At 39.7% G+C, this 12,516-nt stretch overlaps 1 protein-coding gene across 1 annotated transcript; it reads left to right on the top strand.

The window, feature by feature from the left end:
- The first annotated feature begins 81 nt into the window (after positions 1-81).
- Positions 82-10,521, top strand: LOC128399191 (vomeronasal type-2 receptor 26-like). The gene is made up of 7 exons (XM_053360438.1): positions 82-247; positions 1,578-1,758; positions 5,618-5,909; positions 6,350-7,216; positions 7,497-7,724; positions 8,523-8,649; positions 9,620-10,521. Exons 1-7 carry the CDS (start codon positions 82-84, stop codon positions 10,519-10,521), a joined length of 2,763 nt encoding a protein of 920 aa, XP_053216413.1.
- The last annotated feature ends 1,995 nt before the right edge of the window (positions 10,522-12,516 follow it).

Genomic DNA, 12,516 nt, shown 5'->3' with positions numbered 1-12,516 from the left:
TACACAGGACATTTGTTTGTTTGTGTGTGTGTGTGGGGGGGGTGTGATACTGATAAAGGTCTGCCTGAATAGGAAATGAGAATGGTTGCAGGTGATGGAATGGACAAGACCTTCACAAAGGTGTTTGGAGGCATGAACCAGACAAATGAAGGAGTTGTTATGCTGAAGGAGTGCAATGAATCCATTGAGAGAGATAACAAGAAACTTCATGCGATGCCAGATATAGAGTCGAGAGAAACAATCCCATGTACAAGTTGGAATGAATTTAGAGGGGAAAGTCACCAAGCCTCCGGCCTTTTGGAAACAGAATGAAAGAAGAGGAAATGGAAGGGACTTTCTTTTTAAATCAGGGCGTGAAATAAAGGCAAACTGGAAATGGGAATGGAAGATATGGAGCTGCATAACACAGTGATTAGTAGCCTACATAAAGGGTAAATGCTATTTTATGTATCGTGGTTCCAAGCTGTATATGGCTTTGTACACCAATACCAGCACATTGACCTCATTTGCAGGCAGTTCAGTTCCTTCATCTGCAGTGGCATAACATGATGGTGAAACTTTGCTCCAGTGAGCATCGCAGTTTGCGCTAGCTGCACATTCCATGACAGCCTCAGGGGCAGTCTCACAAATGGTGCATTGCATTCGTCATACAAGCTGGAGGTTACCCATGCAAGCAAAATACCATCAGAAAGTTTTAAAAGTCTGAATAATCAATTGATTAATTATCCTCTTTTTGATGATGCATCTGGTGTGTGGGTGTGTAGTGCTTTGCACTATTAGTGTAAAGAAATGTGTTTCCCTGCCTTCAGTTAAACTAGGGTTGCATGTGTGGCCCTTAGTTCAGGATTTGCTGTTTTGCATCCACAACGAAAATGGCAGCACTCTGACTTGCCTGGGTATGTTCATTCGCCACAGAAGATTTCAAGCCACTTGCCACTTAGTGGGCCGCTCAGGGTCAGAGGTAACATGGAGTCACATTTTAGAAAACACACCCAGCTGAACATGTTGGTTACCAAAACTTCTACTCTGAGCTAATACTCTGAAAACAATATTAACTATGCATGCAATTAAACAAATCATTGTATTTTGCTCAGTTTGTCCAGGCTCAAGAGACTTTCCAGTAGTCACTTGGAAAAATTCGATAAGAAAGCCTAGCAGTTGTTATAATAAATAATGTTGTATTCAGTAGAGTGGTGAGGGTAGAGGCAAAGGCCAGAGAAGACCATGCTCATCTTATTTCTCACGTTTTCCCTTTATTGGCCAGACTTGAAATGGGTGCTGGCAATCTCACCTTCTAACCAAGGCTCCATTTGTTACAGTTTGATTCTAAAATGCAACTCACAAATATCTTCTGGAATTTTTTTGCCAGAGCCAGTTATTACCCAATGTAGTCTCTTCTTCTCAAAGGAAATGAGAGCAACAGCAAATTATAGATCAGTTAAAGCATCTGTCAATATCTAAAGGGTATACCAATAAAGATATAGACTGCAAGATTTTTCTCCTTAAGAGGCTTGTGTGAAATGGGATAAGCTCCACTGCTAGGATGTTTTGTGTATTTGTGTTGTTGTTTCTGCAAGTGCCTGGAGTGTGCAATGCAGATTCGACCAGGTGTCCTACCAGTGACCCCTTTCCTGTTCCCCATGAGTGGTACCAGCCAGGTGGCCTCATCAATGGTTGGATTTCTTCTCAGATCTTTTATCAGTTTGATGAAGTTTCCTTCAGAGAACATCCTTTACAGAACATGTTCAAAATTCCATAGTAAGTGTCTCCCCCGTATCCCTTCAAATCCCCATTCCTTTTGTGTCATGTCTCCTAGATTTTAAGATTTAATGTAGTGAGTTTCTTATCACTGAAATATGTAAGCCACTTTTGAAGCCTTTTCTGGCTGAAAAGGATAAAAATGCTTCAGGCAAATATATGATTATACTGGTTCACAAAGAAGCATTTACGCAATTGAGAAAGCTCCAACAGGTCAACCCCTGAGTACTTCTCATTGTGGTTCGAGGACCCGACCCCCGTGATGTGGAAAGAATACACAAGGACACGTTATATAAGGTTAATGGGCAATGAAAGGCCACAACTTTATTGATTACAGCAGTGAAAAGGTATTGGCTTAGGCATTGGATCTCTCAAGCAAGTTGGTTTATTCACCAGTAGGTGGAGCCTGTTGATGCTAATCCAACTATAGGCTCACCCATGATGTCACCGAGGGTCGTGCCATGGCCTCCCGCCAAGCAGGCATCGGACAGAATACACGACCGCCAGATTCCTTTAACGGAATACCCCTAAATTGAAGGCAAAGGCGATGGCCACACCTAGCTGTTCGACACACCACAACACATTATTCCAATGCCTAACCTACCCACCAATACCACAAAAGTTGTGACGATTGCTACGAGGTAGGCGAAAAAACCAAAAAGCCTAATGCCAAATGGAAAAACTCCTACCAGGCCCCCTAGACAACCAGGGCGACCAACCTAAGGTCCATAGCAAGGCCAATGACCTAAGCTCTAACTCAAAGGGAGTGGAGGGTGGGTGACTCACGGCAAGACGGCGAAGAATGAGGCCGGGCAGAGGCTGGCGCCGCAGCAAAAGGCTGCTGAACACGCCCCCTCTCAGGCACCTGGTTTGATGCCTGCCGAGGGGCGTGGGCACCAGCCAGGTGAGATGGAGGCAGGGGGCTAACGCCCCCTGCTAGGGGCGGTGCTCGGCTCCCGCCCACAACCACTCCCCTCACTTGCAGGGAGGAGAGTCTTTGTCAGTCACTGCCTGAGTATTGCTTTCCATCCCCAAAGAAAATGGCACCACTCTTCCACTCAGTTTGCAGACTTTCAGCACAGACAATTGTTCTCCATTTTATAAAGCGATAGAGAGAAGTGAATGAGGTTTAAGTTTGGCTTTAACGGCACCCAAAGTAAGTGTGATTTCTATAGAGTCCTCATGTTTGGAAGGTGGAGAGTAAAGATGAAAAAGATAGCTTTCTTCAGCTTCCTCTCAGCATTCCTGGCCCTGCAATTGGATTTAACTGTCAGGGGTCCTTTACCTTTACCTTTTTTATATGAAAACATTAAGCAAAATAATATAAACTGAAAATGATGAAAAAGAAAGGAAAAAGAAAGAAGGAAGCAGAGGAAAGCTGAGCTCCACAGCAGATCAACAGAGAAGCGGTGCCTGGCAAGGGTTTTCTAAACAGGAATGTGTTCTGATGATTTGCTGTATTGAGTCAAGGTACAGATTACATTGAGATGCTTCCCTTCGTTTCTTTGCTCCCTTTGGTTTATTGAGACCTGGTTTAGAACTGACAAAACATTCTACTCCCAAATTACAGATTCACAGGACAATTCATATATGAGGAATTCTTGCTCAGAGGAAGAGGAAATACTTGTACTGCTACAAACTTGAAGTGCAATTTATTATCTTAAAAATGATATAGAGTGGCCCTCAACATCACTATGGAACACTGTTATACCTGAATATAACACTAGCATGACAACCCAAATTTATTTTGTGATATGTTCTTTATTTTTAACTTGCAACATATCATGACTATGCAAATTAATTAGAGCTAGTCTTGGAGTAATGGGGTCTGTTTACTTTATAATTAAAGATATTTCTGTAAATACATTTCCTAAAACCTTTCCTTTTTTTTGTCATGCCCATCACTTGTGTTGATACGCCCCTAATATAGGTCCCTACCAAACATGTTGGTTACCAAAAGTTTCACTCTGAGTTAAATTCCTCTAGGAATTAGCTACATAATTATAGTTGGTTCACTTGGTTAAAGCTCAAGAGAATTTCTGGTAGGCACTTGAAAAGAGTCAATAATCCACCCTGGAAGTGGTTATAATAAATTACTCTTTTTGCCACAGACAGCTGGCCATAGGGGCAAGAGGCAGGCAGAACCATGTCACTTTTATTGATGATCTTTCCCCTTCTTCATATTATTGGCCAGACTTTAAATGAGTGTTGACATTCCATTCATCAAGGCATGCATATGTCAGACTTCTAAAATGGAGCTCACAAATCACTCTTCTAGGGTTACCACTATTTCTATTGGCAGAGCAGGGCATCATCAAATCCAGCCAATTCCTCTTAAAAGAAACCTAGGCAGAAAACACACAAACTATAAAACAGCTGAAATACCTGAAAACAAATAAAAATAATTTAAGTATACTTGCAGGCTGGGAAACATCTCAGCTTAAGAGGTTTGTTGCAAGAGGATAAAAGCTACACTGCAAGGATGTTGTGGCTATTGTTGTTCCTCTTTCTGCAAATGCCTGTTGTGTGCAGAGCAGGTACATTCAGGTGTCCAATGAGATATCCATTTCCTATTCCAATTAGACAGTACCAACCAGGGGGCTTCATCATTGGTGGAATTACTTCTCAGATCTTTCATGTATTCTATGAAGTTTTCTTCAGAGAACACCCTTCACAGAATCTGTTTGACGTTTCATAGTAAGAGTCTCCTCTCTACCCTACATCTCTCTGAAATCTCTTTCCTTTTGTGTCATGTTCTTAAGATTGTAAACCTGGCGGTTGCGACTGTGCATTGACATATATAAACTGCTGGGCTAGATTTTTAATATTTGCTGCTTTTTTCTATTATATTTTAATGTTTTAATTTGGAATGCCATCGAAATCAAACTGTGATTAAATAAAATACATAGAACATAAAAAGTAAATAAACCAATAGGATACAATTAAAAATCAATATGAATTTTTAATGTAAATGTGCCCTGAATGAATCTTGTGGATCACTGGAAACCTAGATTTAAATGCTTGACAAAAAAAATTCACTTGTTACAGTAAAATGGAAATAAAAATATGTATGAATCAAAATAGCATACAAAAATACATCATGTAAGAGAATATTGCAAAAAGTGGATATACAGAAATGTGAATATTAGGCAAAATTTCATTCAGCAAGTGTACATTGGGCTGGAGCCTTATGTGCAATGGGGACATGCTTTGTGTTTTTTTTAAAAAAATGTCTGATTTGAAAATGTGAAGAACTGAAATTCAGTTTGGAAATATAAGAAACCAAGATAAAACAAAATTGGCAGAATCATCCATACATAGTCATATACCTTCAACACATCTGCCCACTTAGAGAGAAGTCCCATTGATTTCAGCTGAGGTTATTTCAAGGTAACTAGCCTCCACAACAGGTCTGGAGGGTGGTAACAGGAGAACGGGCCTTTTCTGCAGTGGCTCCCAATCTGTGGGATGCTCTGTCCAGGGAGGTTCACCTGGCACCTTCATTATAAACATTTAGGTACCACAGAAAAATGTTCCTCTTTAACCAGGCCTTTGTTTGTTTGATTTCCTATTTCCTTTTAAAACGGGGGGGGGGGGTATTGTGTTTTCTGTGATTTGAAAAAGGTTGAAGAAGAGATGAAAGGTGGATGTGTCAAAGTTCCAGGCAGTACATAGGTGCTCTGATGAATCACTGTGTGTTCTCTATTAACTTAGAAATATGAATTAAAACTAGAATATCTCCATTTCAGTCAAAATCTCTTTGAGACAGAAATGGTCAAAATTGCTGTAAATTAATTTTATGCATTGTAGAATTCTTCACTGAACCTGTAAATTAATCAGCTTTTTTTTTTTTTTGCAGTATGGTAATAAAATTCTACCAGCATCTCTTTGCCTTGGCCTTTGCTGTGAAGGAGATCGACGAGAACCCCACAATCTTGCCCAATATCACTCTTGGGTTCCACATCTATGACAGCTATCATGAAGCAAGAGCGACATATCGTGCCACATTAGACCTGCTCTTCAAATCAGATAGACTTGTGCCCAACTATAAATGTGACACCCAGAGAACCCTCATAGCCATCATTGGGGGACTTAGCTATGATACTTCCTTCCATATAAGAGACAATATAGGCCTCTACAAGATTCCACAGGTAAGATCTATGAACAGCAGGGGGACATATTTAAAGGGTGAATAGACTCCTGATCTTCCTTGTGGACCCAATATCATGAAAGAAGGATGATAAAAACAAAATAGTTAGGAAAGGCTATTGCTAACTACCTAGCAGTTAGTTCCTGCAGTGGAAAATTGAAGAAGCAGATCAAGCACAATAATTCGAATGTTTCAAGGGGCAAAGGGTGGGTAGCTAGAAAAAACCCTCCCATGATGTTATTATTGCTGTGATTCCAAACTTGATAAAGTGTGGATAATTAATAATTAGTCCATTAAGCAAAATATAAATTCCCATAAAAGGTCTCATATAATTGATGACATGTTTTTTAAAAAAATATATTGAACATATTGATGTAGCTGTAGAGAATTAAAGTCATCGCTTATTATGCATTTCTATAATACAAGTGCAATTTATTTTAGCTCACTTATGGTTCATTTCCCACTGAGGATGAGAGTGATGAAAGTCAGATCTCTTCTTTCTACCGAATGGTTCCTAATGAAGCCCATCAATACAGGGGGATCATCAGCTTGCTTAAGTATTTTGGATGGACATGGGTTGGACTCTTTGTTGTGGATGATGAAGGTGGACAAATTTTTTTGCAGACCATAGAACCATTGTTATCCAAAAACGGAATCTGTTTTGCCTTCACACAAAGACTCCCGAAACTACCCCGTTATGATAACTTAGCCGAAGTTTATGGTGTACTAATAAATAGTTATGTGGAAGTCACAGATGACAAAGCCAACACATTTATCATCTATGGAGAATCTATGACACTCATATGGCTAACAGCTATTTTCTTTCTACAAGATACTGAAATAAATGACATTGCATCAGTTACAAAAGTTTGGATCATAACAACTCAGATTGATTTCATATTGTTGAGGTTGCAAAGAAGTTGGGATCTTGGTCTCTTCCAAGGTGCCATTTGCTTCACAATTCACTCAAAAAAGCTTCCAGGCTTCCAGGAGTTTCTTCAGAGCATAAAACCTGATAGGATAAAAGAAAATGGTTTTCTGAAGGAGTTCTGGGAGCAAGCATTTGACTGTGATTTTCCAAACCCCAATGTGTTAATGGACACAAGTGAGCAATGTACTGGAGAGGAGAGACTGGAGAGCCTTCCTGATCCGATCTTTGAAATGGGCATGACCGGCCACAGCTACAGTATCTACAATGCTGTCCATGTGGTGGCTCATGCTTTACATGACATTTCTTTAACGAGATCCAAGCACAGTGAAATGCTGTGTCATAAAATAATGGACCTTCAAGATCTGCAGCCTTGGCAGGTAATGTGCTAAAAATAAGTCCAGATTCTCATGTGAAACTAATTGTATAAAATGCTACTATGGATTTTATTCCTTTGACATTACTCTTCCACAAATTCTGGCCTGAAAAAGCATTTAGGTTTTTATCACTTATTGCAAAAGTGCTGATTTTTTATTCTTGGAATTTGTTTAAAAATATTAATAAACACTAATGGTAAAGAAGTGTTTTTGTATATCATGGCATTACATTCAAAATCTTTGTAACTTTCCCTCCCTTTTTGTCCTTATGTCTTTCAATTAGCTCCATGCTTTCCTTCTTGACTTTTCATTTAACAATTCAGCTGGAGAAACAATATCCTTTTCTGATAAAAAAGAAATGGGAGGTGGATTTGACATCATGAACATGGTCATATTCCCAAGCAAGTCCTTCCTTCGTGTGAAAGTTGGAGAGGTGGCTGATAGTGCTTATGAAGGAAAGAAATTCATCATTCATGAGGACATGATAATGTGGCACAAAGGTTTTAACCAGGTCAGCATCCTGAGGTATTTTTGTCACCTCCCATTTTCTCTAGATGTGTCCTTTCAGAATAGCTGTTTCCCTGCATACTTAGTTTGCTTCTAATTGATAGTCATAGGAATAATCTGGCTACATAGCCCATTGAAAGCCTAAGTTCAACACTGAACTGGCAGCAAGCAATGGTATATTTCTGTATATTTTACCTTTTCCTCATTTATAGATGGCAGACGTTCTGTGGGATTTTGATTAAATGTGTTAGCGATCCAGCACTGGGTTATCTATCTTTCTATTGCACAAGAGCCACACCTCAGTTGGAAGAATCATACTTGACCCACAAAGACAACTATTCCAGTCCTATGCACCTCTAAGTAGCAATGGAAAAAATCAGCAACACCTAATGTTAGTGAGCAATATTTCTCAATGGTCAGACTATATAAAAATTTGTATTCTATGCAAAAGTTTAAGGAACACATTATTGTTGCTGGAATTGTTGGCATCTGTCTGTCTTGGGAGACAATGGAGGTAAAGTCATTCTGTTGTAAGGTTAAAGTGCCTGCTGTGGCAGTAGAGACTGATAAAGGAGAGACTTGTTTTGTTATTGTTGGGGCAGATGAAGGCGTCCGGTTGTGCTACTGAGGGGAATCATGCTGTTACTTCTCTCTGTGCTCCTCCCAGCGGTCATTCATCCTCTTGTTTATGCTGTGGATGCATGACCTTACTGCCTGCCATGGAATGAGTATATAAGAAATTCTGTAGGAGAACTTTTTTCATAAAGTCTCCAACCTGAACCCCCTTCCTGTTTATGGATAGGTGATACCCATTTCTGTGTGCACTGATCACTGCCCTCCTGGTCATCAGAAGAAAAGGAAGGAAGGTGAAAAGTTTTGTTGTTACGATTGTGCTCCATGTCCAGAAGGCAAGATTTCAGACCAGAATGGTACATGATATTGATGTCATTTTTATTTTGATGGCAAAGTATTTTAAATGGATATTGCCTAAGAGCTAATTACAAATGATTATTCACTATGCTGTGCATATCAGTAAGCTCTTCTGCTTGGTATGGGGTGCAAATATTTCTCAGTTGACTCCAGGTACCTTCTCAAAAACACTTAGATATACTAATTACCCTTGTGCAGCCTTCATGGATTTGGCAGGAAGCCTCAGTGAAGTCCAAATCATTTAGTTCTCTATATACTTTATTACATACTAGGCATATAATTGGCACATATTAATGATGATAATAATAATAACATTGAGCTTGATATGATAATAAAATGTATTGTTACATTATCATCTACTCACTAAGAATCAGCAGGTTCAAATTAAACAACTGTCACATGGAAGGCAAAAAAAGCACATTAATTGTCTTTGGAATTTGGCCTATCTGTTTGATATCTACTGGGAGGGCATTCCACAGGGCAGATGTGACTACTGAAAAGGCCCTTGCACCTTGCAATGAGGGAACCTTCAGAAGGCCCTTGGAGCTTGATCTCAGTGTCTAGGCTGAATAATGTGGGTGGAGAAACTCCTTCAGGTGTACTGGGCCGAGGCCATTGGGGGATTTAAAAGCAGCACCAACACTTTGAATTGTGTTTGGAAATGTACTGAGAGCCAATGTAGCTCTTTTAGGACCAGTGTTATATAGTCCTGGCAGCTGCCCAATTCTAGCTTAGTTTTTTTCTGAGTCACCTTCAAAGGTAGCCCCACATAGAGCACATTGCAATCCAAGGGGGAGATAGCCAGAACACATACCAGCCTAGTGAGACAATGCACAAGGAGGTAGAGTCTCAGCTGGTGCGTGAGATGGAGATGGTAGACTAAGAAGGAGCAGGTTAAAATTAGACGACTTTCATATAGATTGCAAATAAATCACATTAATCTCCTTTGGAATTTGACCTGTTTTTCAGATATAGATGACTGTTTCAGATGCCCAGAAGATCAATATCCAAACAGGAAGAGAAACCAATGCATCTCCAAAACTATGAGCTTTCTTTCCTATGAAGAACCTTTTGGGATCAGCTTAGCTTCTATAGCTCTTTCTTTTTCCCTTCTCACAACTCTGGTGTTAGGCATTTTTGCGAAGCACAAAGATACCCCCATAGTCAAAGCCAACAACCGAGCCCTCACCTACACTCTCCTGGTCTCCCTTCTGCTCTGCTTCCTCTCTTCTTTGCTATTTATTGGCAAACCTGGGAAAGTGACCTGTCTTCTCAGGCAACCTGCTTTTGGCATGATCTTCTCTGTGGCTATTTCTTGCATGCTGGCCAAAACGATCACTGTAGTTGTAGCTTTCATGGCCACCAAGCCCGGCTCTAGAATGAGGAAGTGGGTAGGGAAAAGACTGGCCTACTCAGTTGTAATTTCCTGCTCTTTTATTCAAGCAATTATTTCTATGGTATGGTTGATAACCTCGGCTTCCTTTCCGGATTTAGATATGCACTCTGTAACTACAGAAATCATTGTGCAATGTAATGAAGGGTCTGTGATTCTGTTTTATTGTGTCCTGGGCTACATGGGCCTCCTGGCCATTGCCAGCTTTATTGTAGCATATTTTGCCCGCAGATTACCTGACAGTTTTAATGAAGCCAAATTCATTACCTTCAGCATGTTGCTCTTCTGCAGTGTTTGGCTGTCCTTTGTCCCAACCTACCTGAGCACCAAAGGGAAATACATGGTAGCGGTGGAGATCATCTCCATCTTGGCCTCCAGTGCTGGGTTATTGGGCTGCATCTTCGTTCCTAAATGCTACATTATTGCCTTGAGGCCGGAGTTGAACAACAAAGAGCAACTAATAAAGAGAAAGAATTAAAAAGAACCTTAGGGATTTTCCTTCACTGTCTTATTATATATGAAGTGGTGTTGTTTAAAATCGATGGCATTTTTACTACAGCCTCCCTATAGAGATTCTGATGCTATTCCAACATCACTCCAACCTCATAGAGCTTTCTCTATGCTTCAGACCTGGTGATCGGTGGAAATGAGCACAAAGGGAAGAACTGTATTGTGATGCAATATGAACGTTAAAACACCTTTCAGTGAAGAGTTGTATTCTGGTAGAATGTGAGCATTTATGAATTAATTGGAAGGTAGAATACAGGGTTACTGAATACCAAGCATATGACAAGAGTTTTCAGAGAGGAAATATTTACTTTCATCCTGATAGGAAACAGCCTGTGACTTTTTGTTGAACTCCAATTTGCTGTAACATCTAAATCATGAGAGGCTGTAAAACCCCTGGAGCAATGGCTGTATTGAAGGTGAATTAAATGTGGGCCGACAAGCTGATTTTCGGAGGGATGAAGAGAAGCCTAACTCCTACAAAGTACAGTATTTACCTTTTTATGAGAAGGTATTTGTGGAAGGCTTACTCCTGCAGAATGCCATAATGGGCAGGGTACTTGATGGCAAAAAAACTAGTTTTGGCCTCTTCCTTCAAGCACGAGATTTAGGTTGGTGCGGACAATTGCCCCACACAGGGCACCAAGCTGAGGGGACTTTATACAGGTACTTACTGAGTAGATCCATAAAAAGCAACTGTACTAAAAGGAACTACTGTGGAAATAAGAATTATTTAGGGAAGAGTGTTGCGAAATGTCCTTCTCCCTCAAGGTAGCATATTATCAAAATGTGCCCCTTCTGCTTCTCAGCTAAATATTGCTTGGTGTACATGCACTAGCCCCTTTCATGCATTAGCAGCCAGTGCAATTCTTTCAACAAGGGCATAATATGATGGTGAAATTCTGCTGCAGTGAACAGTTGGGTCTCTACATTTTGTACCAGCAGCAGATTTGTGGTCTACCTCAGTGACATCCCTACATAGGATATTTACCTCTGGAGGTTGCCAGAGTAAATAAAAGACAATCAGGAGAACTCAAAAGCCTGAATGAACCACGGATGTTCTTGGTGATACATCTGTTTTCTGCCACAAATTGCAAAATGTGTAGAGATTTGTTGGATTTCCAGTCCTTTATTAATTTCCAGTTGGGAACCACTAAGGGGCAGAGGTAACATGCAATCAGATTTGGGATAAACAAATCCAATCAATTTTGCTGATTACATTTAGACATACAACATAGAACAGTTATATAAAATGAGAATTAAAAGAGAACAGCAGCATGTGCTCAGAAAATGGCGTGTTCAAGTGTATATAACATAATTGTTACATATATGAAATGATGTATAATAATCTTTATGCTTAGATTTTTGACCTTTAGAAAAAGTTATTTTGTATGAAAATCAATTTTAATTTAGAGGGATTTATAGGAATTTTGTAGTTTAAGGTAGAAAAGGGAAAATTAAAATCTATACTTCATGCATGTGAAACAGGGCGGTGAAGTATAAGTAGAATTCTGCCATATGTCTCATAATTCGTATAATCAATAAAATCACTCCAAACTGCATAAAATTGTCATGTTTCTTTTCGCCTCCTGCTACTTTCATGTTTTGTGTCAGTTTTTTTTCTAATAATGCTGTTTGCCAAATTGTATGACACCATGGATTTATAGTCAATAATTGTAATTCTTTCCATGCCTTGGCAACAGTTGTTATTGCAATGGTTAATAGATGTTTTATGAGTTCTTTATTTCTAATTTGCAACATATCGTGACAATAAAATTTATGTAGAGCTAGTCCTAGAGTCATGGGAGCTGTCTGCTTTGTAATTAAAGATATTTCTGTAAATGCATCTTTCCAAAACCTTTCTGTTTTTTGACATACCCATCACATGTGCTGACATGTCCCTAATATATGTCCCTATCCAACATGTTGGTTACCAAAAGTGCCACTCTGGGCCAAAATGCTGAGA

Source organism: Podarcis raffonei, chromosome 13 (assembly GCF_027172205.1).
Source record: "Podarcis raffonei isolate rPodRaf1 chromosome 13, rPodRaf1.pri, whole genome shotgun sequence".
Taxonomy (NCBI): Eukaryota; Metazoa; Chordata; class Lepidosauria; order Squamata; family Lacertidae; genus Podarcis; species Podarcis raffonei.
The sequence above is the reverse complement of the archived record's forward strand: the minus strand, read 5'-3'. Positions and strand labels throughout refer to the sequence as shown.